The 23,905-nt window shown below is 40.9% G+C and overlaps 1 protein-coding gene across 1 annotated transcript in view; it reads right to left on the minus strand.

The window, feature by feature from the left end:
* IL16 (interleukin 16) overlaps positions 1-23,905 on the minus strand; it is a 66,622-nt gene that overhangs the window by 15,921 nt on the left and 26,796 nt on the right. The window contains exons 3-14 of the mRNA XM_072148356.1: positions 19,317-19,688; positions 18,125-18,227; positions 15,184-15,326; positions 13,939-14,049; positions 12,633-12,747; positions 12,300-12,373; positions 11,431-11,623; positions 10,050-10,167; positions 5,873-6,005; positions 4,791-4,863; positions 4,055-4,452; positions 2,204-2,327 (exon numbers count right to left, since the gene is read on the minus strand). Of these exons, the coding sequence (XP_072004457.1) occupies positions 2,204-2,327; positions 4,055-4,452; positions 4,791-4,863; positions 5,873-6,005; positions 10,050-10,167; positions 11,431-11,623; positions 12,300-12,373; positions 12,633-12,747; positions 13,939-14,049; positions 15,184-15,326; positions 18,125-18,227; positions 19,317-19,646 (1,915 nt within the window). The 5' untranslated portion in view covers positions 19,647-19,688. The remainder of the gene's footprint in view (positions 1-2,203; positions 2,328-4,054; positions 4,453-4,790; positions 4,864-5,872; positions 6,006-10,049; positions 10,168-11,430; positions 11,624-12,299; positions 12,374-12,632; positions 12,748-13,938; positions 14,050-15,183; positions 15,327-18,124; positions 18,228-19,316; positions 19,689-23,905) is intronic.

The raw sequence follows: 23,905 nt of genomic DNA on the forward strand, positions 1-23,905 counted from the left end.
ACCTCTCTGGTCAATTTAGGACCCTAAACCAACTACAGGTCCTCATGGATCTGTGGTTTAGTGTCCAAAATTGATCTGTATGAGGGCTGTAAGCAAAAACAAAATAACAATTTTCTACTTACCTAGATGTGAGTCTGATGCAACCCGGCACCCCCTCTTGCGATGCAGCAAGTGAAGCCGGCATAATGCCCCAGCTTCATTTCGCATGTGCTTGTTCAGTTAAGCCGGGAAGTACTATGCCAACTTCACTGAGCGCAACACATAGATTATTAGAAAATCATACAGGGAGATTTGGTAAACTAAATCACTGGTCCTTAAGGACTTGAGGCTAGTTTAGTGTCTCAAATCACCCTGACAGGTTCCCTTTAAGTTAATCTGCCATGTTTACCAGAGACATTATCAGGATTGTTTCTACAATTAGTATAGAATACTTTTTTATCCAATTTCATATTATTGTTATTATCATTTTCGATTTTTCATTATAATATATCAGCAAAAATTCCTAAGAGACCTCTTCTAGATCTCTGCTTACTGCCATTAATTTCTTACTTCCTGCGGACATACCCAGTACTTGGCCATGTGTCAGACACGCAGGTACATGGGTTATCAAAGCGATGCCTTGTCATGTACCAAAGTGTCCATCACATGAGCATGGACTGTTTTTGTTGTCTAAAATTAATCTTATAAAACCTTGAGAAATTAACACAGAAAATAAACAGGAAATTAACAATATAAGTTTTTTATTATACCAACAATAACATGCATTTGCTGAAATTGGAAACTCCTTTTAAACTCTCGGGGCAGGGGTAAGCAAAAAACTTAAAGTGTACTGACAGTATCCCCAGTTCACGGTTCCAGCATCAACTGCAGCCATCAGTGCCTTGGCACTCCTGGCAGGACCAAAAGTGTTGAAGTTGACAGTACCCACTGGGGCCAATCAGGGCACTGAGAAAGCATCAGTGATGTCACTCATTCCATGTCACCGGGACCTGCTGAGGCCCCTGATTGGCGGCAGTGAATCCAGAGCCAGCTAAGACTTTTGGCCCAGCTGGGAGTTTGGGACAGCCATGCCATGTCCCCTAGTTGCAGAGTAAGTCCAATTTATTTTCTTTGTGCTCACCCCAATCCAGTCCCTGTTCAAAACTCCTTAAATGCTTAACTAGAGATGCAAATATATAAATATGCAGTATATATATATATATATATATATATATATATATATATATATATATATATATATCAAAAATACTACTTACAAATTAAAAAGTTGAAATTCAAAGTAGGATGGTAAAAATTGTAGGCAGTGACTTACTGGGGCACATTTACTTACCCGGTCCAGTCGCGATCCAGCGGCGCGTTCTCTGCTCTGGATTCGGGTCCGGCCGGGATTTATGAATGCAGTTCTTCCGCTGTCCACCAGGTGGCGCTGCTGCGCTGAAAGTCATCTCATCGCGCCGGAATGCACCACCTCGGACCAGGTGAAGGTAAGCGCTCCCCAAGCGACACTTTTTCGGTTTTTAAATGCAGCGGTTTTTCCGAATACATCGGGTTTTCGTTCGGCCACGCCCCCCCGATTTCTGTCGCGCGCATGCCGGCGCCGATGCGCCACAATCCGATCGCGTGCGCCACAATCCCGGGGCAATTCAGGTACAATCGGCACAAATCGGAAATATTCGGGTAACACGTCGGGAAAACGCGAATCGGGCCCTTAGTAAATGACCCCCACTGTGTCACACTTGGATACTTTTGGTACTCATGTCACTTATGCAGTATTGCTTTAGATCCAATGTACAGTAAGTGATAGATAACACATTTTTATCAAAAATTCCTAAGAGACCTCTTCTAGATCTCTGCTTACTGACATTAATTTCTTACTTCCTGCATACATACCCAGTCCTTGGTCATGTGTCAGACACGCAGGTACATATGTTATCAGAGCGATGCCTTGACATGTACTAAAGTGTCCATCACATGAGCATGGACTGTTTTTGTTATCTAAAAGTAATCTTATAAAACCTTGAGAAATTAACACAGAAAATAAACAGGAAATTAACATAGGTCAAAGTGCTGTATGTCTTTCTGTCCCTTGGATTCCCTATAGAGAATCCAGAGCTATAACTAGGTTACAATGAGGACTAGGTCCTCCTCGGTGCAGGGACTGTAGCGGTGTGCAGGATAAAGGCTGCATTGGTCGGTAACATACCTGTGTCTAGAGACTTTGGTTCGCTTGTCGTTGTGTACAAAGATTCAGCAGATGATACTGATGTATCTAATACTCTGTGGGCTGTCAAATGCTGGTTTCCTTTTAGCAACAAGTTTCCTGCTTCCTGTGAAACAATGCAGTCATGTCAAAAACAGTACTGTGAAACCACAATATTCTCTAAAGGACTCTGCACAATCTCTGGGTAAGCTGGTGTTGGTTCTGATCTGAAGCCTATAACCAGATATTACTACTTATTCACTGGTGTGAATGAGGCTTTCATTGACCCATTGGTAAAGGCTTTATTATCCCGAGTAAAGGACAGTCGAATACTGAAAGAAAGTTGAAAAAGTACTACGTCCTCTGCATGGTTCAGCACACCCATGTAGTGCATTATTGTGCATTATTTTGAATGGGCACCATGTAATGCTACATTTTCACATGGAAATGCTCAGCTTCTAGGTTCTTTTTTTGGTTATTTTACACACATAATTCCTTTATATAGCGCACACAGATTATGCAGCGCTACACAGAGCTCGCCAAATCGCTCCCTGCATGATGAGGCACCAGTAATATATTGAGAAAATTATTTGTACTGAAGGTCTTCAGTTTTCTGAAAGTTTTCTAAAATAATTGGTTTCAGTTCCTTAATTTTTTCAGTTGTCAGCGAATAGAATAGTTCTTAGCCTACATTTGCATCTCATTTTTTTGGACACATGCATAGTGTATGCCAGGAACGCACCTGTATAATTGCTGAACATGTCTGTGGACATATACTGGAAAACGTTATCATCCTTTCGCTTGCATATGCTCAGTTTGAGTCATATACAGTAGGAAAGACTGCATGAAAAGCACAGGAGACCGACCGAGTTTATTCATCCTGCTTCCTTTTTGCTTTTTTAAAAAAAGGATATGAGGCCATTTGAGGCTATGGGTGACAGATATCACTGTATGGAATCCATCCGCAGCCTCTTCTCCATGAGGCAATTATATTTAGTAATGGAGATCCCATCCTAAAACCTATTTTTACACATCAGTAGTTTTTAACAATACATCACTGTAGGTAAGATCTATCAGCAAGGAGCCATTACAGATCACAAAATTCTCTCAAGAGGTTTTAGGGAAGAATGGATTTACGCAGTGGTGAAAATCGAAGCTTTCAGACCCAAATGCAAAATGTGTCAGGCCCCAAATTATAATGTAATGTTTATAGTACCAGTCTTCTCATATAGAAATGGTACACCATATGGGCCCCATAGGCCCCACCAGCCCCATACACCCCTAGTTTATATGTATTGAGAAGCATCAGCAGAGTCCTATAGGATATTATACAGAAGAACTGGGCAGCACGGATGTGAAAAAAGCCATGATAAGCTCAATGTTTGACTTGTAGTATTTATTTACTTGTACTATTGATTTTTTTTTAAAATGTTTAAAGTGTAGCTTTTTATACTTTATTTATTAAAATTTTCTCTAAGTCGCTTTTCCTTGCATTGCTTTTTAATTGATTTGTTCCTTTCTGAAATCTGGCAGACATTAGTATCTGTTATTACATATCATCGGGTGTTATAAGCTGGCACATATACGGTATATCTTTATATATCTTATGATATATGTATGTACAGCATAAACTTCCTTTGCCAAGCCACATCCTGTCTATCTTATGTATGTATTAGTGATCTTTTTATGTCTAATGTGCTCTATATTTCTTAATTTCTAATTGAATATATGATGTTTCATACTGTACATGTATAGGGTTTCATTGAAACATTATGGAAGCAAGCCCTGGGTTACCGTGACCCATCATGCTGATTCAGACCAAGGTACAAAGTGAGGAAAATAGTGTAGACTTACATCATCCTTTGTGTCTTGCTTGTAGTATTTCCTCGGTGGCGGAGCTGGTTTGGATGGGAGCTTCTTTACTATGATTTCTCCTGAGTGTCCATTAATCTTCTTAGACAGAACCTGAGTTGGAGCTTGCATTTCATTATTATGGGGTGCATGGTTTTCCATATTTACAGGAGCAGAATAATGGGGCTGGATGAGCTCTGTTCGCACTGGCACATCCACACTATGTACCCTGCTCTGGTAGGTGTCTGCACTGGCACATCTGGGGTTGTAATTGCTGTCACTACTTGACCGGACCATTGGTTTCTGTTCCCTCCTGCTGTAATACAAATAAGCAGCATATCTCTCTATACAGTGGTCACATTGGTATTTCCCGTGGGAGCATGAAAACATCTTCTTATCCCCTGAAATAAAGATATATACATTAAGCTACATTTCAGGTACCTTTTCTGAATGTTGAATATGGTCAATGGTATAGGAGTTAAAGGGGTTTTCCAGGAAGACCTAGAAATGTTTGCAATATTTGAAATGGGAGCTGGAGCCAGGTAAGTACACCTTCATCTTTAAGAATACCAAAAACCACAAGGGAAAATTTCAAGTCATGGTGAATTAAATTGTTCTACAACAGAGGGGCAACCAGCAGTTTTTGACGCTCTTTCTATCACTGCAGATATTCATTCTGTGAAATGTATTGTCATTGCATTTCTTATATTTAATGTTTTATGTGCAGCTTTTGTCATACCTTCCACGCTGTACTGAGGATGGTCTCGTTCCACAGCCTCAGCCATAGCTTGCTGCAACTGCTGCTCCGAAATCTGCTCATAAGAAAAAATCTTTTAACTGTTTTGTGCTTTGTGATAAATAAAACCCAGCAGAATTATACACAGTGTTTGTCCATTGTATAATGCATCTATCTTTGAGTTTTTTCAGTTTCTATAATGGAACAGAAAAAACTAATATGTGACTAAAGGTGGGAACTCAGCTTTACTTATATTAAAGGAAATCTACTATCAAAATCAAGCAATCAAGTGATATACCAACTTATTACCTTACCTATACCTCACCTTACTTATAGATTGAGGCCCTTTGACTCTTATATTTGTTATCCATGACCTCCTTCCTTCTAGAATCAACTTTTACAACTATGCTAATGAGCCTGAACGGCTACTGGGTCACCCCCTCACCTTTGCTCCCTCGGCATTTCCCCTCTCCTTCTGTATCATGTAATCTTACTGCTCCAGCACAGTATAACAACTTGTGAAGCTGCAGAACATGGGGCTCTAGTAACATCCCCCCAGGGCTTTTCTGGCTCAGTATAATTTTTGAAGTTGATTTTAAAAGGAAGAAGGCCATGTATAACAAATATAAGAAGGTTTTCACAGTGACATTGCCTGGATCTATGAGTAAGCGTCCTTGGTTATCATGATTATGATGGTAGATTTCCTTTAATGTTAAAGGGGTTGTCCAACTCAAACACATAGCTCCTTTCCATTTATATAAGCCATTTTAGTTTATGATAGACAACTTTGAAGATTATAGGATAGTTTGGTGGCCTCAAATGCATCAGGGAAGCATTCAGCACTGCGATAAATCATATATTTGTCTAGTCTCAACTTTGCCCAATTCAACTTGAAATTCTCTTATGTTCCTTCCAGTGGAAATTGCATCAGTCAGGAAGTTATTTTTACATTGTCTGCTATGGGGGTTCTTGCGCTATGTATTAGAAAGCAAATATCTGAGTTTTGGAAATGTGCACAATGTGTTAGATTTTAATCCAACTCCATTATTATTACTACCGTAGCTGTCTATGGCTGCATGCCTTACCTGAGGATCTGGGTGTCTGCTGATCAGGATAATGATAGGTCCAGGATGACAATGGCTTAATAAAGCATATACTTCATTCAGAGACTTGTTGGTGACAGTGTGTTCATTTATCTCCACGATTTCATCACCTTTCCTAAAATAATATTGCAGAAATAATTTAATTTACATACGGTAATTACAGCAATAATTACATGGTACAATATGTAGAACTGGACTTATATTATCTAGACATATTGGGGCAAATTCATTAAGACTGGAGTTCTAAATGCCATTCTTAAAATTCCCCCCGCTAAGTGATTCCATTTTATAATTATTATCTACTGTACGTAAAATTTCTTGTATTGAGGGAAGGGATGATGATTTCCAATTTTTTGCTATTAGGTTTCTAGTTGCATTCAAGCAATGGGAGATAATCATTGCATGAGTGAATGGGAGATTGTCCATACCTAGAGATAGCAAGGCAATGCCTGGATCCCAAGGGACAGTAGATAATAATTATAAAATGGAATCACTTATCGCAAAAACTAAAGGCCAACTAAGCATGTGCGAGAAACAGTGGGCAGCTTGGAATGACTTTCGATCTGCCCACCCATTATGATTATGTGGATTACCAAAACAAGTAGCGACGCTCTTTAAATCATAATAATAATTGGAGGAATTTAGATGGACATTGTTTAATGTTTATGTTTTATTTTACATGTGTTAATAGTTATGCTATGACATGTATTGCTTGATATATATCTGCACCTCAAAACTTGATATCATAAGCTAACATTTACATCCATTGTAATACATGCATTGCAATATTTGTTTGTTTTCTTTAACAAAACAATAAAAAGAAACAAACAAAAAAAAAAATTCCCCCTGCTAGTGGTTCTGTGCCGAATCTACAAAGTCTTTTAGTGAATATGGGTGGAAACTCCACCAGTTTTATCTTTAGACCAGATTGGAACCGGCTGAGATTTCTATTATAATCTACCATCTCTGCCCACCCCACTTCCCATCTGGTCCACGACCCGACATGCCCATAGTGGTGTGTGGGTCAGAGAAACTCTGAAAGTTACGGGGAGATTCAACAGAAGAGAGTACAGGACCCGTTTAGGTGCCAGTAGAGCCGACTCTCTTAAGTGAGCCTAATGATCCAGCTCACTACGAAGGGCCGTACTCCTTATCACTGACAGGAAGCGGGCAGCTCATTTCTCTGTATAGTGAGAGTGGTGGAGAAGTAAGAGCTCTTTGCCAATTAAGGCCGCCATGTAGGCATATGGAGACTTATAGCCATTGAAGCTCCAAAGTGGGATTCTGGAAAAAAATATGCAAATAGGTTTTCCAGGATGGGATAAGGAAAACCATGCCTCTTTGCTGCCTTGTAAGGCAGCCGCTTACCATCAAGCATGACTTTCAGGAAGCCTTATGACATGATGTGGGATTAAAATCAAACCAGCATATCTATTCCAAAATGAACACACCCCCAACTGTAGACAGCAGTGGTTGGGTCTCTTCAACACAGTGTAGGGAACTGTTTTGGCTAAGTGCAAGGCTTTTGACTAACAGTGGATATACTTTGCCAATTAAGGCTGCCTTGTAGACGTGTGGAGATTTATAGACATAAAAGCTCCACTATAGTGCTTTATACAGTCTGTTCCTTCTGGTATACATATACTGGTTTGGTTTTAATCCCACATCATGTCATTAGGCTTCCTGAAAGTCATTCTTGATGTTAAGGGAGCTGCCTTACAATGTAGCTAAAAAAGGCATGGTTTTCCTTATCCCATCCTGGAAAACGTATTTGCATATTTTAGTGTGAGTGCTAGAAGACAAAAATGAAGCAGCATAGTAAGGGTGGATTCACACACACACGTGATTGAGTCAGCACACGGCAGGTCGCTGGAGAAGAGGAGGGATGAGTGCTGCTCATAGCGAGGCATTGCGTCCTGCCGTAAACACTGGAAAAGATAGAGCATGCTCTATCTTTATTCCCGTGCACTGTGATGTGCCACACATGTACCTCTGCTGGGCGCCTATTGCCATCTATGAGGACGTATATCCAGCTGATATTATGGCCCTATGCATCCAATAAATATCAATAATATATCATTCAGCCAGTATTAGTAGAAAATCTGTGGAATATCTTCAGTTGAGTCATTTGAGTTTACATGTTTTTTGTCTTTCTAGATGAAGCAATTACATAATTGCATAGACACAAGAGGAAGCGCAAGCTACAAATAATGGAATACAGTTATGAGTTATAAGTCGAAGATAAGATCTAAGCCTCCTTAAATGTCTCCTCATTGGGGAATATTTATCATATGCCGGCGCACGTGATACACACTGAAGCCCTTGATGTATCCGGGTTCTTGCGCAGCTTTTATTTCTAAACCACGGCGCAGAGGCCCTGATAAGATTTTAATAAGTAAATAAAAAGAAAGATGGTCATACTGTCCTCGCAGCAAGCATAGCTACTACAGTCTCTTGCTGGCCACATGATCCTGTGCTGAGGCATCATGGGACTTAGAACGGAATGCGTTTTTATAATGAATATTACAGTCTAGATCATCTTAGCCTACAGTCTGATTAGAGCCAGAGAAATGAGTCTGCTGTGCTGCGGTCTTTATAGTCTATATAAATAACTGTGTACAAAAGTTCATTTCACTGCTTAGAAGCAGAACTTAAGTATAAAATGTACAAGGAAAATACTAGAGTGTGCAAATAAACTAGAATATAGCTATAAGAAATAGCAAGTAAATTAAGGGCTACATCAACATCTCAAGTGAGTGATGCCTGTAGAGTTTAATGTAAAAAGTAGGTGTAAAGAGCCTGTAAAGAGTTCCTCTATTGGGGAGGTAACATGTTTAGAACTGGCTCCAGACCATGGCAACCAACAGAATCAATAGTATAAGCAAGGTGCCCAAAATTAAATAAGACTTAACTTTTAATTAATATACAATAAAAAGCCACAGCTGTGTCAGCGGCTAAAAGACATCAACATAAGACAGACCTAGTGAAAAAACACATCAAATTGGACACGAATGTGTCCTATAAATCAGTATGAAGCGAGTCTATGAGCATATATTGGTAACAATAAGCCAACCCACACCCTTGGGTATATGCTTGGGACAGTAGGGAAGGAGGTATAAACAGGTTGGGTCTCACCAGTCTTCATCCGGGAGTGTCAGGATTGCGGGATATCCGATCCAGTTGGAGCCTAGTTATCCCTATTCACTCTGACTCCTGGACCCCTTCAATTGCTCCCAGCCCTTACAAGGGCAGTCCCATGTATGCCCCTGCAAAGGCTATTATGCCCTAGAGCTCAGACAGGTATAAACATGAAATCCCTACGCGTTTCGTGCAAGGGTTAAGTTGCACTCATCAGGGGATATAGATAAGTGCTGAAAGACTTGCTATTCCTGAGAGGGCTATATTTGCCCTAACTACAGGCTGGCATCGGGCAGTGGCTCGTCCAGCTAAGGCAAGATTAACGGCGACGCCGTTATGTATACCTAGTGATTAGGTGAATCTTGCCTTAGCTGGACGAGCCACTGCCCGATGCCAGCCTGTAGTTAGGGCAAATATACTTAGCCCTCTCAGGAATAGCAAGTCTTTCAGCACTTATCTATATCCCCTGATGAGTGCAACTTAACCCTTGCACGAAACGCGTAGGGATTTCATGTTTATACCTGTCTGAGCTCTAGGGCATAATAGCCTTTGCAGGGGCATACATGGGACCGCCCTTGTAAGGGCTGGGAGCAATTGAAGGGGTCCAGGAGTCAGAGTGAATAGGGATAACTAGGCTCCAACTGGATCGGATATCCCGCAATCCTGACACTCCCGGATGAAGACTGGTGAGACCCAACCTGTTTATACCTCCTTCCCTACTGTCCCAAGCATATACCCAAGGGTGTGGGTTGGCTTATTGTTACCAATATATGCTCATAGACTCGCTTCATACTGATTTATAGGACACATTCGTGTCCAATTTGATGTGTTTTTTCACTAGGTCTGTCTTATGTTGATGTCTTTTAGCCGCTGACACAGCTGTGGCTTTTTATTGTATATTAATTAAAAGTTAAGTCTTATTTAATTTTGGGCACCTTGCTTATACTGTAGAGTTTAATGCAAACATCCCTTATCTTGGTAGTGGTGGACTTTATATATATGTAAAATGACAAAGGTGTACCTTAGACGTCCATCCATGTGGGCCACGGAACCTGGAGACAGTGTGTGGATAAATACTCCAGAAATGCTGCCAAAGTTGGGAACACTGCACAATCCAATACCCAAACCTACTCCTGACTCTGGAGAAATAAAGAACCATATGATTAGAGAGCAATATTGAAGATTTTTTTTTAGCTCTTTATTTTATAATCTTTAGGTATTGGTGACACAAAACAGCTTCTGCTTTTTATGGCCAAAAAGAGAAGTAGACAAATAGATAAGTGCTTGTATTTATGCCCTTCTAAAACAATCCAAAGTAAATAATTGCACCCAAAAAACATGGGATTATTAACTATATGGACAATATATCTGTACGTCATTAGAAAGAACACTTGTAAACACCCATGGTACAGATGCCCTATAAGGACCTAAAGGAAGAAAGGTTTAATTTTCTATGAAATGAAGCAGAGAGTTGATAAATAGCAGAAGACTCCTAAAATCATTTAAGTACTGTATTACACTGTACTGAATTCTTAAATACAATATTTGTCAGATACTGCGTTAGACCTCCCTTGAATCAGTTTGGTAGGGACTAAACACTCTATACTAGGATGAAAACTCAAGACTGGCCATTGGATCAATAAGTCGCTCCTGTTCCTGCATCCAGGGTCAGTTGATTTACTATTTCTGCTTACTGTATATCAACTTCAAGAACCAACTGTTTGTTTGCTACCTAATACTGATGTGTTCAACCTTTGATCAACTGTAAGGTGTCCACAATGAAGCTTTATTGTTAATTCTTTTTCCCATATCAACCTAAATTTGTTTAAATCTTCTGGTCACAGGTCCCAAAAATAATTTGGCTGGTGTTACACTTCCTAAATATATCTGTTCCCACTTACGTACAAACAAACCTATCTTGAACGTAACTTGGGGACTGTGTGTATACTGTATGCTAACAGAACACATGGAAGTATGCAGTTTACAAAATAACCACTGGGTGGCCACATGTAATGTACACACATCACAGCACTTAGCGGAGCACTTTGTGATAGCATAGGGCAAGAAGTTACTACTTTCCTAATACTTATCTGTGAATTTCCAACCAGGAAGAAGGTCAAGGGAGGACACAACAGATGACATTGAAATGAGATAACATTATACCCTTTCCATGTGACTTTTTTATATCATGGCTGATAATGATATCCTTCTATCCTTGTACCCATCATATGGTGATAACCCTTGTGCCATATTTCAATGATAGATAAATTAGTGATGCCAATAATGCACAAGATTATCTGCAGCTGGGAACCAAGGGAGAATAAGGTAACATCATGACATTAAATATCACAATAATTCTATAAAAGACATCAATAATCATGCATGTATAGGTTATCTGGTACCTTTCTGTAATAACACCTCCATAATGACTCTATCATTTGGATTGGAGCTTTCTGGTTGTAGCGGGCTATGCTCTCTGACCACACAAGTGCTGGAGCTTTTAGAGCGAACCATTTGGGAGCTGCAAGCTTTGATGATATCGGGTGCGCTGAGTCCTGTACGAACTGTGAGAGTGATCACTCCTTTCTTCACTTGCTGAAGGTTACAAAGGTTATGTCACATACTGTATGGGTCATTGGTTTGATAACCAATTAGCACAGCAAGTAGCAATGCAGATTTTTCAGAAATAAATGTAAATAAATGTAAATAAATGTATTTTTACAGTAAATGTTTAAAAGAAAATACCACCAAAACTGATAAAATATGTTATGCTTCTGTATGGCTTGGGAACTATATTACACCACCTCCTCATGCCCTCTATCTGGTTTACTTCCACTTCTCTTCGCTTGCTGTTCTTTTTCAAGAATTTAATGTACTTCTACTCTCAGCTAAAAGTAATTACAGGTAATTACCTTTACCATATTTTTGTTTGTGGATGAAAGGAACTCTACAATAGGTCACCAAAATCAGATTGGAGGGAGTCTCTGTTTACAGCTGCTTCTGGGGGAACCTACAGCTAGTATAAAGCCAGAAGCATAGCCTTGTTATCTGTGTAGTTGTAGCTTAGCTTCCGTTTGCTCTAAGGTCAAAGGGGTTAGAGCGGATGCCCTATCCAGAGAATACATCATCAAATAATATCAATCGGGGTCTAGATCTTCTGTTTCTCCATGCAATCCTCCATGGAATTCAGGGAGATATTTAATCAATTCTTTTGTGCTACATCTATAGTACAACTATAATAATGAGTAGTAATTTGAGTAGTAATTCTTACCTTAAATTTCTGGAGAGCATCATTGTGTGTAAGACCATGCATTGACTCTCCATTAAGTTCAAGAATTTCATCTCCTGCAATAAAACACTTTGAAAAGTTAATTACTCGTGAAAGATCTGTTAAAACAAAGTCTTTATGTCATCTACGGTATATTGATTTAGAAGTCAATCTATTCAGAGTTGTAGTCTGCTTTATATTGCTTAAATAAAATATGGGGCAACATTTCATTCAGTATGATTGTTTATATACACAGACTTGATTATTGCCATACTTGCCATGACTGTTATTACTTTTATTATGCTAGCATGTTCTGCACACTTCAGAGACAGTTACCTTCTTGTAGCCTGCCATCAGCTGCAGCAGCTCCATCCGTAAATATTGTCTTCACGTATATGCCCACTGGTCCATAGATGCTGTCCTTACCTCCAACAATACTGAAACCCAATCCCTGGCCAACAACAATAGATTTATTTGTATTTAGAGTTTAGATTTGTTTTATAGTTAATGGTGTAGTTTTAACATTTACATACACTATATAAAAAGATGCATATACATACTTTTCTCACTAACTGACATGAAAATAGAATACACCTTTCCCATTTTATGATAATTATGATTCCCAAAATTATTTATATTTGCCGAAATGCCAGAATAACGAGAGAGAGAGAGAGACAGAGAGAGTTTACTTTAGTATGCGGTACTATCACCTTTCCAAAGTATGACTTGGGTCAAACATTTTTGATATCCTTCCACAAGCCTCTCACAATACTTGGTAGGAATTTGGGCCCATTCCTCCTGACAGAACTGGTGTAACTGCCTTTTCAGCTTTGCCCATAATTATTGACTTTGTGATGGCCACTTCAAAACATTGTTATCCTTAAACCAATTTGTAACCAGTTTGGCAGTATACTTTTGGTTATTGCCCATTTGTAAGACCCATTATCGACCAAGCTGCATCCTGTGTGTGCCTGTGTCTGCTCTCCTCTTCTGACTTCCTATCATGAGTATTGATAAGCAGAGGAGGGGGGGGGGGTTGGTGAAGAGGAGAGGAAGAATGGATGAGGAGACACAAGCAAACACATGCTGCAGCTGCCCCAACCCCCTTTACCTCCATGACCCCAGGACTCACCACACTCTGCTATTGGAACCTGTCACCAGCTGACTAGTTTGCTTTAAACTTTCTGATGATGTTACACTAAGTCTCTAATTGACTCTGATGTTGCCAATAAACTAGATGCTTCCAAAGACATAAGATCATCATATAGGCTGTCCAAAATCATTTATAGGCATAGTAATCTTAGTTTATGTAAACTTTGGACTTTGCTGAAAGCAATTAAAATACCTTAAAAATCCGCTCTCATTACTCTGGCATTTGGCAAATATAAATAATTTTGGTAATCCTAAGTGACCTAATACAAGAAAGGATTATTCTGATTTCATGTCAGATAGTATGAAAAACTTCTGGTTTTAGTAGCATTTTTTAAGAATAGACAATGGTTTTATACACATATTGATCCATATTGTTTGTATTTTAATCACATAAAATCTATATTTTTTTCAAACATCACTCAAGTAAGCAAATAAAGCATGTGTGGAATGACCTGAATGATCTATGAATGATGTACAAGAACCAGCTCACCTTGCCTTGGCCCTTCATTAAGATAATATTGGAAATGACAGAAGCATGGGAGGAGCTCCTCGTGTTCACTAATTGTGCTGAACTCAGTGACCTTGAGGAGCGCGTAACACCCTGAAAGTATAGAGGAGGTAATATGACATTATTCATGTATTTTAATAGGATGTACAATGCATATAGATCCGACATAAAACATCTATCTCTCTATAGAAGAGATATTACATTGTATTACAGCAGAGAACCCAGGAAAATGGTTTAGACTACAAGGTACAGCTTTTCATACCCTAAAATATTCTGCAGTAAATTGTGAGTGCATTTGGGCTAGAAATATGAGGAAATGAACCATGTTAACATAATACTTGAACGGACAGTTAGTACAAATACTTGAATTGACAGCACAGCAATCTTTCTAATGATTTGTGTACAGCTAGCCTTGTCACTCCATCATCAGGGGCGTAACTTGAGGGAGTGCAGGGGGTGAGGTCACAACTGGGCCCAAGAGGCTTTGAGGCCCCATAAGGTGTCACTTTCCCATATGAAAAGATAAGTACTATAAACCATACATTATAGTCAGGGCCCTGGCACAAACTTTGCACTGGAGCCCATCAGCTTCAAGTTACGCCACTGTCTATCATAGTATCATAGCTTATTCTGTTGAAAAAAGACACATGTCCATCAAGTTCAACCAAACTGACTTGGGGAAGTCCTGTAGTTTAAAGGTAAGAAAGTTTCACTATCATAGACAGTGATTTTCTGCTCAAAGTGCATTGATCGCACTAAGGGTACAATCAAATGGCCTGGTTCTCGCCTGGACCACACAAGACCGGGAAGGTAAGCGGCCACACCAAAATTCTGCCAAATTATAGGACGTGCCGACGGTGACACACTGTGTGCTTACCGAACCGTCGCCAGGAGCCAGAAAAGTCTATGGGGGCCATGATGTGTTTGCAAATCATGCAACATGATATCACATCCCCCATAACGGTTGTGTGAATAAGACAGAGCCTCATGATTATTATATAAAAAGCCCCCCTGACCCCCATGGATTCCTTATGTGCAGCCTTATGTGTGCTGGTGCCAGCTGTGGAATAAACCCTAAGGAACTGCCACCCGATCTAGTGAGGGCCAGTCGTTATATCTCTAAAATCTCCAAACAAATGTAAACATATTTCAGTAGTGGAGAAGACAAACTTTATATGTACTGTAAGACTTTGACTTCTAGGGGATAGTGAACCACCAAGGCCTTACCTGAACAGCCCCTGTAGGGCAGTCAAATTGCTGAGACAAAGACTTCCTATTGCTGCATAAGTTTGCCGATTGCCTCTCTCTATATAGTGAAGGTTTTTTAGTTGCAGGAGGGTCAATTTCACCAATCCAATATGGATTGACACCTAATAAAGATATTAGATATGACAGACAGACATGACAGATATACAAAGTAACAATCCTAAAACACCACAAATTGTAAATGTTGTTGGATTTTTCTCAATACAAAATAACATTTAGCAGATTTACATTTTACATCTTTTCAGACTGTCATGGTTTAAGAACCCGGCTACTCCCCTGTTTGTACTGAGATCCAATCCTCAATATGGCCACTGATAGAGGGAGACATTACTAGGCCTCAGTCCCATTGGCTTTCATTGCTGTGTTACTTTTTAACATATGGTTGATGATGGGTTAGCTTTGGAATAGCCTGCCTTTCCCAATACAGTTTATTGATTGCAGCAATGTCCCAATAATAGAACAGACAAGGCACACAAGTCCCTGTAAGCACTTAAATGTACTTAATATTTTGTAAGTTCACATTTCTATGCAATGCTCTTAGTGATCACTAGATGTCACTGTTTTATATTTTTTGTGTAAACTGCATAAGGATATTCTAGTTTTTTTCAGTGGTTTTGTAAATAATTCATTTTCTCAGACTCTCTCAAGTCTTGCTTCTTATTTATATTCCCTGTATATTTCTTTATATTTTAGTTTTGTTCCGTTCATTTCAAAAAGTGTAATTAAAATGTACAATAATGGAAGCAAAATAATATCACTTGTATATTAATTTAGAGGGGACCTATAAACTCTAAGTAGCAGTCTATTATTCATCAGCAATTATAAGCTCCAGAAAGTATACCAGCATAAGTATTTTGGTTATTTATAGTTTGCACTTTGTTTCCATTAAAGAACTAAACTACTTCATATCAAGAAGCGTGCTATTGTGTATTTTATAGAAAGGCGGACAAGGAAAGACCAGAAAAGCGCTCATAGAGTAGTATGGTAGTAGCCTGTGGTGCTGACTAGGAAGAATGGAGAGAGGCTCACCGGATGTGGTTGTGCTGTTTTAGGCACAACTCTAATGAGGGTATAGAAGGTCAGTGTCTCCTGGTGCTGCCCGTGGTCAAGGGTCGTCGAGACACGGTTGCCAAACCGGTCTAGAAGCGTAGTCGGTAGAGCAGGAAGGGTACTTGTCACAGTTCGGCGCACACAGATAGATCACATACACAAGATGAATCCAAAAAAGGGGTATTTTTATTTTGTATCTCTGGAACACAACGCGTTTCGGAGTCTACAATGACTCCTTTATCAAGTGGATAGATACTGCAGCGCGGGTGAAGTGCCGATTACCCGAAGCTTCACCCGCGCTGCAGTATCTATCCACTTGATAAAGGAGTCATTGTAGACTTTGGACGCGTTGTGTTCCAGAGATACAAAATAAAAATACCCCCTTTTTGGATTCATCTTGTGTATGTGATCTATCTGTGTGCGCCGAACTGTGACAAGTACCCTTCCTGCTCTACCTACTGTGTATTTGACATAGTAGTAAAGGTTAGTTATATCGATGACCTATCCACATGATTAATGACCTATTCATAAGATTGCTTCTAAATATCAGATTGTTGGGGATCCAATACTTGGGACCCCCTGATTAACTGATTTTAGAGGCCTCACTTGAACAGTGGCTGAGTTGCAGTTCCCAGGGCCTTCCTCCATCTCCTATGCCAGAGGCTGCTGGAATCAGCTGATCAGTGGGTGTCCCAGGTGTGGGATCCACAAGAATCTGATATTGATAACCTATCTAATGGTCTTCAGTGATACAAACCTGAAAAATCACCCACCATTATACATCTAGCAGACTAAGATACAATTAAAATATAAGGAACCTAAAATAATTGGTATTGGCGATAACAGATCCTGATGGTACAAACAGAAGAAACTGTGAAATAGAAATGAGGCATCATCTACAGAGATGTCTTTTTTAACCTGTTTCTTGATATTGATTCACAAACCAATATACAAGGCACCCACAAGTTGGCAATTCTGACCTTAAAGGGTTGTGTTATGTGTAATATTGGGGCTTATTAACAAAGGTCCCGTAGCCGCATTTCCGCCGTGTTTTCCGACATTTTCGGGGAAAGCATCGGGAATTGCGTCGTACGCCATCAGATTGTGTCGTTATCATGCCGGCTTTCACGCGACACAAATTGGGGGACGGTCCGAAGGACGATCCGACGGATTCAGACTACGCCCGGGATTTAACAAGTCAAATTGTGTCGCAAGACATGCACTGACATACACCGGGAAGAAGAAGGTGAACTCCGGCGGACCTGAGCGGGGAAGCGACACATGCAGGATATCGGGCGCACGATCTTGTTGAATTGCAGAAGACTTCATCCTCGTCGGACAATGCACCTCGGGGATCGCGCAGGGATCAGGTAAGTAAATGTGCCCCATTGAATTAAAGGGGTTATGTTTGTAATTCAACCAGATGGCGCACTCAGAGTGTAGTATACAATTCGGTTTATTAAGGATCTTAATTAACCGAATTGTATACTACACTCTGAGTGCGCCATCTGGTTGAATTACAAACATAAGGAGATCCTCCACCGGGAGGCAGCACCAGATCATTTGCCATCTAAACCTCTAACATCTCATAGCGTTGTGCCTATCCTAGCACAACCCTACACGGTGAGCACAATTTTTCACCCAAACCTCTATCTTTTCAAAAAAGGTGTAACACTATTAGCGCTTTCCCCCTGTCCTCTCTTGCCATATTCTACCATTGAATTAAAAGGGCATTTCCCGGATTCCTGAATTATCCCATGAGAGCCCAGGAACAGTGGCTGATGACCTCAAAATACTGGAATTCCTTTATTTTAAAGTCCCTATCTTAATATAGCTAAAAAATGAAACATACTTGTTGAATTACTACGTGTCCTGACACAAGGCACCTTCATCTGTAGCATGCAGTGATTTTCCAGTTTTTCTTGACTTTCTATAAAAGCGTTCAGTGCAGTTTCCTGAAAGATAGAAGACGGATAGTAAGTAATTCTTTACTTTCAGTAAGGGGTTAAGATAACTCATCTGTTTGCTGTGGTTATTCTGTCTACATCAATTTTGTAGACAAAGGTCTTGCAAATCCAAGCTGGGGTTTCAGTGGAGCCACGTGCCAAATGTGGTAAAGTATTGGCAAGCTGTCCCCTGCTTATAGAAAACATTTGCTGTGTATATATTCAGCTCAACAACCTTCCCTGATGATATAACTCATGCTGAAATAAATACAATGCTAAATTTCTGCTCCAACCACAGCAGAAAGAAAGACATTTGTTCCATAACATTCCAAATTATGAAGGTTTTGTCTAGAAAGTTTTCAGAATACAATGCAATATCGAATTGTACTGACCATAAAGTAATGGTCAGGGAAATGTCATCGCTTAATAAAATCGGATGACTCTAAATGCAAAGCTTTAGTCAGATAATCAATGACCCAAACATTTCCTCCATTTATTTTAAGCTTTTAGAATAGTCAAAGCTTGTGCAGTCTCAATACTAGTCTTAGTTTATCGGACTAGTAGTTTAATAGGCCTAAAGGTGACAGCCATAGGTTATCAGAGGAACGTTCTTATGTTTAACATTTAGGACATTTCCACCGGAAGTGTCATAAATACAGTAAATCCAGACCGGGTGCCTGTTGAAAGCCTTTGTGGTCATGGACTCAATGGATAGTTAGCTGCGCAAGTGCTCACTCACTATTCAAGTATTTGGCTGTGCCTGATATAGGTGAGTCTATATACCTGACTGTTTTAATGGCTCTCATAGACTTGAATGGAGAGGGGCTGTGCATAGATGGCAAGCTCTCAAATCGACACTCCCTTGGGGAGGACCCCAATTCTCAAGATATCATCTATGATGTATAGAGGGAAGCATTCCTGCAGCTTATCTATCAGAACTAATGGGCAGATGATTGTGATGGGCAACAAGCAATAAATACAAGTTAAAACAATCCTTTACATTACTTATAATTGCAGAAGTGGTCCTTATATATCAAGGATTGATAAAGTTAAAGATGGCAATACACCTATAAGCGGTTTGGTCACACAACAACTTACTTTTAGAGATGATTTATTCGCAGGTTTTTCAATATAATTCGTACTGGATAAGGTAATTGCTCTTGCTGTGACATCAGGCATTGTGCCATTTGCGAGCAGTGTATCGGCTGTGGACAATCCTGTATCTCGTATACTTGTCTGTGACTTTTCATTGATTTCTGAATACTTTTCTTCTAGACTGGAGCCATCATCACTGTTTTTTGTGTTACATAGAATAAGAGACTTGAAGTTTTTTGGTTTTTTCATTTTTTTCCCAGTACTGTTCTGTCTGTCCATCTTTAGTGAGGACAAAAAGATGCTGGTTCTCTCGAAACCATATTTTTTGGGCATGTCAGGAGGTAGACCTTTATCACCATCAGTGTAACATTTTTGCTGTAAGAACAATGAAAATGATTATAATAATGTGCTTAGCTGATACGTAACATTTTAAAGCCAAAAACTCATGATTAGATTGCATAACGGCACCATTCACTGCACATGACTTCTCATGATCAGCATCACTACTTTGTAGCTCACTGTTTAACTTGCAGCAGCTTATCATTGTATGTTCCTTTAGTTTTTATGGAGCGCACTATATAACCTTGTACATACTGTACCTCCTTTGTTTGGTCGTTCGATTCCTGGTTCTGACCATTGACCTAATTCTTAGCTATGTTCCCATTATGTTCTACAGATGAAAAAAGCTGGGGGATAATATGGAAGCTTAGGGAGGAATGGAATCAATAGTCAGAGGCTCTACCACCAGTCACTGGACCACTAAACCATAACATTCAACTGGGAAAGTCCATACTTTAGATTACAAACAGTCTATGTTTGTAGAGAGGTCCCTTAGACTCTACAATCCCAGTCTAGACAGCCCCTAACTGATTGTGGCTTAGCAAATAGACATGTTAAGTAAAAGCTTGAGAGACATCAAAGACTAGCCAGTATTCAAGAAGTAAGTAAAGGGAACATAACCCTTTTTACTCAAAAAGAGATATCAGTTAGTTAAAAGAACCATGGTCACAATCACTCATGTCTAGAGGTAGATGAGCTTGTCATAATTCGGGTTCGGACAAATATCAAGAAAAAAATTTTTAGCCCCTGAACACGAGCCCTGATCAAGTCAATAGAGAACCAAGTTTTAACCCACAAAATGGCTGTAAAATGGAGAGAAGATGGCATTGGACAGCCAGCCAGTTTCCCCTCTACAATGGGGAAACTGCAGACTCTGAACAAAGATGTTTTTAGTGAGTTTTTTTTAATGGGGGTAATATCAGGACAGTTGCCGTGACAAAAATGGTCTAGGGAAAGTTCTTAAAATAATGACACAACTTAATTAACTTAAAAAACTAAAATGTTTTTAATGTCACTGTGCCAGAAGACCATATGGGTAGTGATAAGTGGACGGGACCAGCACTGTTCATGTGAGAGGAGACAGGTAGAATGACAGTGAGGGGCAGCTACAAATTTTTAATAATTGGCCTTTTAGAGGCAGTGTGAAGTACTGCATGTGTATCCCCAGAATGTACTTGAGGCGTATTTAAGATATAGGTCAATTACATTGCAAAGAGTGACTCAACACACACAGCTCTACCTCTTTTCTGGACAGCCCTCTACCTCTACTACTCACTACTTTTCTTGGCAGTCCAGCCCTTTTTTATATTGAATATTAGGTCAGGGGTCTGCAATATTATTTATTGTCTGGTCCGGGGTATGCATTTTAATTAGTTGTTTGTTCGGGGGCCTGCATGAGTATGAGTTATTTGGTCTAGGGCCTGCTTAAAGACGACCTGTCACCACTAAAGTAAGCAGCTCCTAGCGCTAGCCTATTTTTGGCAGTGATAATCTGCTAGTTTTATCGGAACCCTCCAATAAAGCTAGCAGACACTTTTGTGCTGTACCATAGGAACGGTGACTGCTGGGCTTCATGCGGCAGTCACCGCCTCCTAGACCCGCCCACTTGAACGCGTTCCGGCGTTCCTATTGTACAGCGCGACAGTGTCTGCTAGCTTTATCAGAGGGTTCCGATAACACTAGCAGTGTAACACTGCTGCATCTTTTGTGGCACTTACTTTAGTAAGCACCTCCTAGTGCCTTTTTATAGTTGACAGGTCCTCTTTAAATATTAAAAGTATGGAGAATTGTTGTGTGCATTATTATTGTTTATGATTTTTGGTTTGAATTAATACTCATTGTCTGGTCTGTGGTCTCGATTATTATCTGACTGCAGTATTTAGACCTTCTGATAGTTAGTGTTGCACTATGGTATTTGTTGTTTTGGGGTAGTAGTAAGTACAGTCCTGTAGTGCGCCGCTGCTTAGATTAATAAACTTGTGTACAGTAATAATGATTGTTGAGTAGAGATGAGCGAACACACTCGTCCGAGCTTGATGCTCGTTCAAGCATTAGCGTACTTGAAACTGCTCGTTGCTCGGACGAGTATTTCGCCAGCTCGAAAAAATGGCATCTCCCGCCGTTGTGATTTTTGGTGGCCAGAAACAGAGCCAATCACAAGCCAGGAGACTCTGCACTCCACCCAGTATGACGTGGTACCCTTACACGTCGATAGCAGAGGTTGGCTGGCCTGATCAGGTGACCCTGGAATAGACTAGCCCCTGCCCGCGCTGCTCGGATCATTCTGTGTCTGGATGCCGCTAGGGAGAGAGCTGCTGCTGGTCAGGGAAAGCGTTAGGGTGTTCTATTAGATTAGTGTTAGGCAGGAGTGATTCTACAAGAACCCAACAGCCCTTCTTAGGGCTACAATAACGTTGTATTTTTTTTTTTTATTTGCTTGTGGCTGGGCTTGCTGGCACTAGTAGTGCAGCTAGTACCATATTGTGAGGAATTTGCAGGGAGACTTGCGACCGTTGTGTTTAGCTCTTAGTGACACACATATCCACCTCAAACACTGAAGTGGGACAATTTATTAGGGGTTTGATTTGAATTAGGCACAGTCTGCTGATTTTTTTTTTTTTATGTTTATTTACTTTTATAACTCAAAGTCATCAGGCACAGCACAAAATCCACAAATTCCTGCAGAATCTTCCTCCTTTCAACTGTGTTGGTGTCCTTAGGAGGTTGAACGATTGAAAGTTGTCAAAGAACAAAGTGAAATTCATTACTCCTTAAATTGCTGTGCTGGCACTTTGCAATAAATAAGTGGCTTTTGGTTGAAGTTTGGGCACTCAGGCTCTAAAAGGTTCGCCATCACTGCCCTAGGTTCATGTCTCAAGTTACTGGGACTCGTGGTAGAGAACTGTTGAGGCCAGAACAGTGCGATCAGGTGATGTTGTGGATTACGGACAATGCTTCTAGCCATTTGTCCACCAGTCAGTCTTCCACGCATTCCACCCATGTCACCGAAATCAGCACTCCTCCAGCTCCTCCACCTCAGCCTCCTTCCCCCCAGTCTGCCCCCTCCCAGCAAAATTTGGAATTTGAACCGGCATACTCTGAGGAACTGTTTTCTGGACCCTTCCCAGAGTCACAAACCACTTGTCCGGTTGCTGCTGAGCTATTTTCCGATGCCCAGGTTTTCCACCGGTCGCAGTCTGTGGGTCATGATGACATTATTGACGTAGTGGAAGAAGTGTGTAAAGAGGTGTTGGGCGAAGAGGAGACACGGTTGTCAGACAGTGGTGAAGTTGTTGTCAGGGCAGGAAGTCCGAGGGGGGAGCAGACTGAGGGATTGGAGGATGATGATGTGACAGACCCAAGCTGGGTTGATAGGCCGGGTGAACACAGTGCTTCTGAGACGGAGGCGAGTCCTATACCAGAACAGGTTGGAAGAGGCAGTGGTGGGGCCAGACGGAGAGGCAGGGCCAGAGCTGGTGCATCAGCGCCAAATGTTTCACGTAGTGAAGCTCCCATGGCGAGGGCTAGATTTTCAGAAGTCTGGAGGTTCTTTAAAGAAACACCGGATGACCGACGGACTGTGGTGTGCAACCTGTGCCAAACCAGGATCAGCAGGGGTTCCACCACTACTAGCTTAACTACCACCAGTATGCGCAGGCATATGAATGCTAAACCCCCCACTCAATGGCACCAAGCCTCCAGCCGGGCACACCACTGCTCCTTCCCCTGTGTCATCTGCTAGTCAGCCCCCTGCCCAGGACCCCGGCCCAAACACCTCCCGTGCGAAAACCCCATCTTCGCCTCCACGATCCTCCATAGCATCCACCAGCGTTCAGCTCTCCATACCCCAGACGCTGGAGCGCAAAAGGAAGTATAGTACAACCCACCCACACGCCCAAGCCCTCAACGTCCACATCTCCAAACTGCTTAGCTTGGAGATGCTGCCCTATAGGCTGGTAGAGACCGAGGCCTTTCGAAACCTCATGGCGGCGGCCGCCCCTCAGTATTCGGTCCCCAGCCGCCACTACTTTTCCTGATGTGCCGTCCCAGCCCTGCACAAGCACGTGTCAGACAACATCATCCGTACCCTGACCAACGCCGTTTCTGACAAGGTCCACCTGACCACGGACAAGTGGACGAGTGCTGCTGGGCAGGGCCACTATATATCGCTGACGGCACATTGGATTAACTTGGTGGAGGCTGGGACCGAGTCTGACCTTGGGGCTGGTTATATACTGCCGACGCCGAGGACT

The sequence above is a fragment of the Engystomops pustulosus genome, chromosome 4, assembly GCF_040894005.1.
Source record: "Engystomops pustulosus chromosome 4, aEngPut4.maternal, whole genome shotgun sequence".
Lineage (NCBI taxonomy): Eukaryota > Metazoa > Chordata > Amphibia > Anura > Leptodactylidae > Engystomops > Engystomops pustulosus.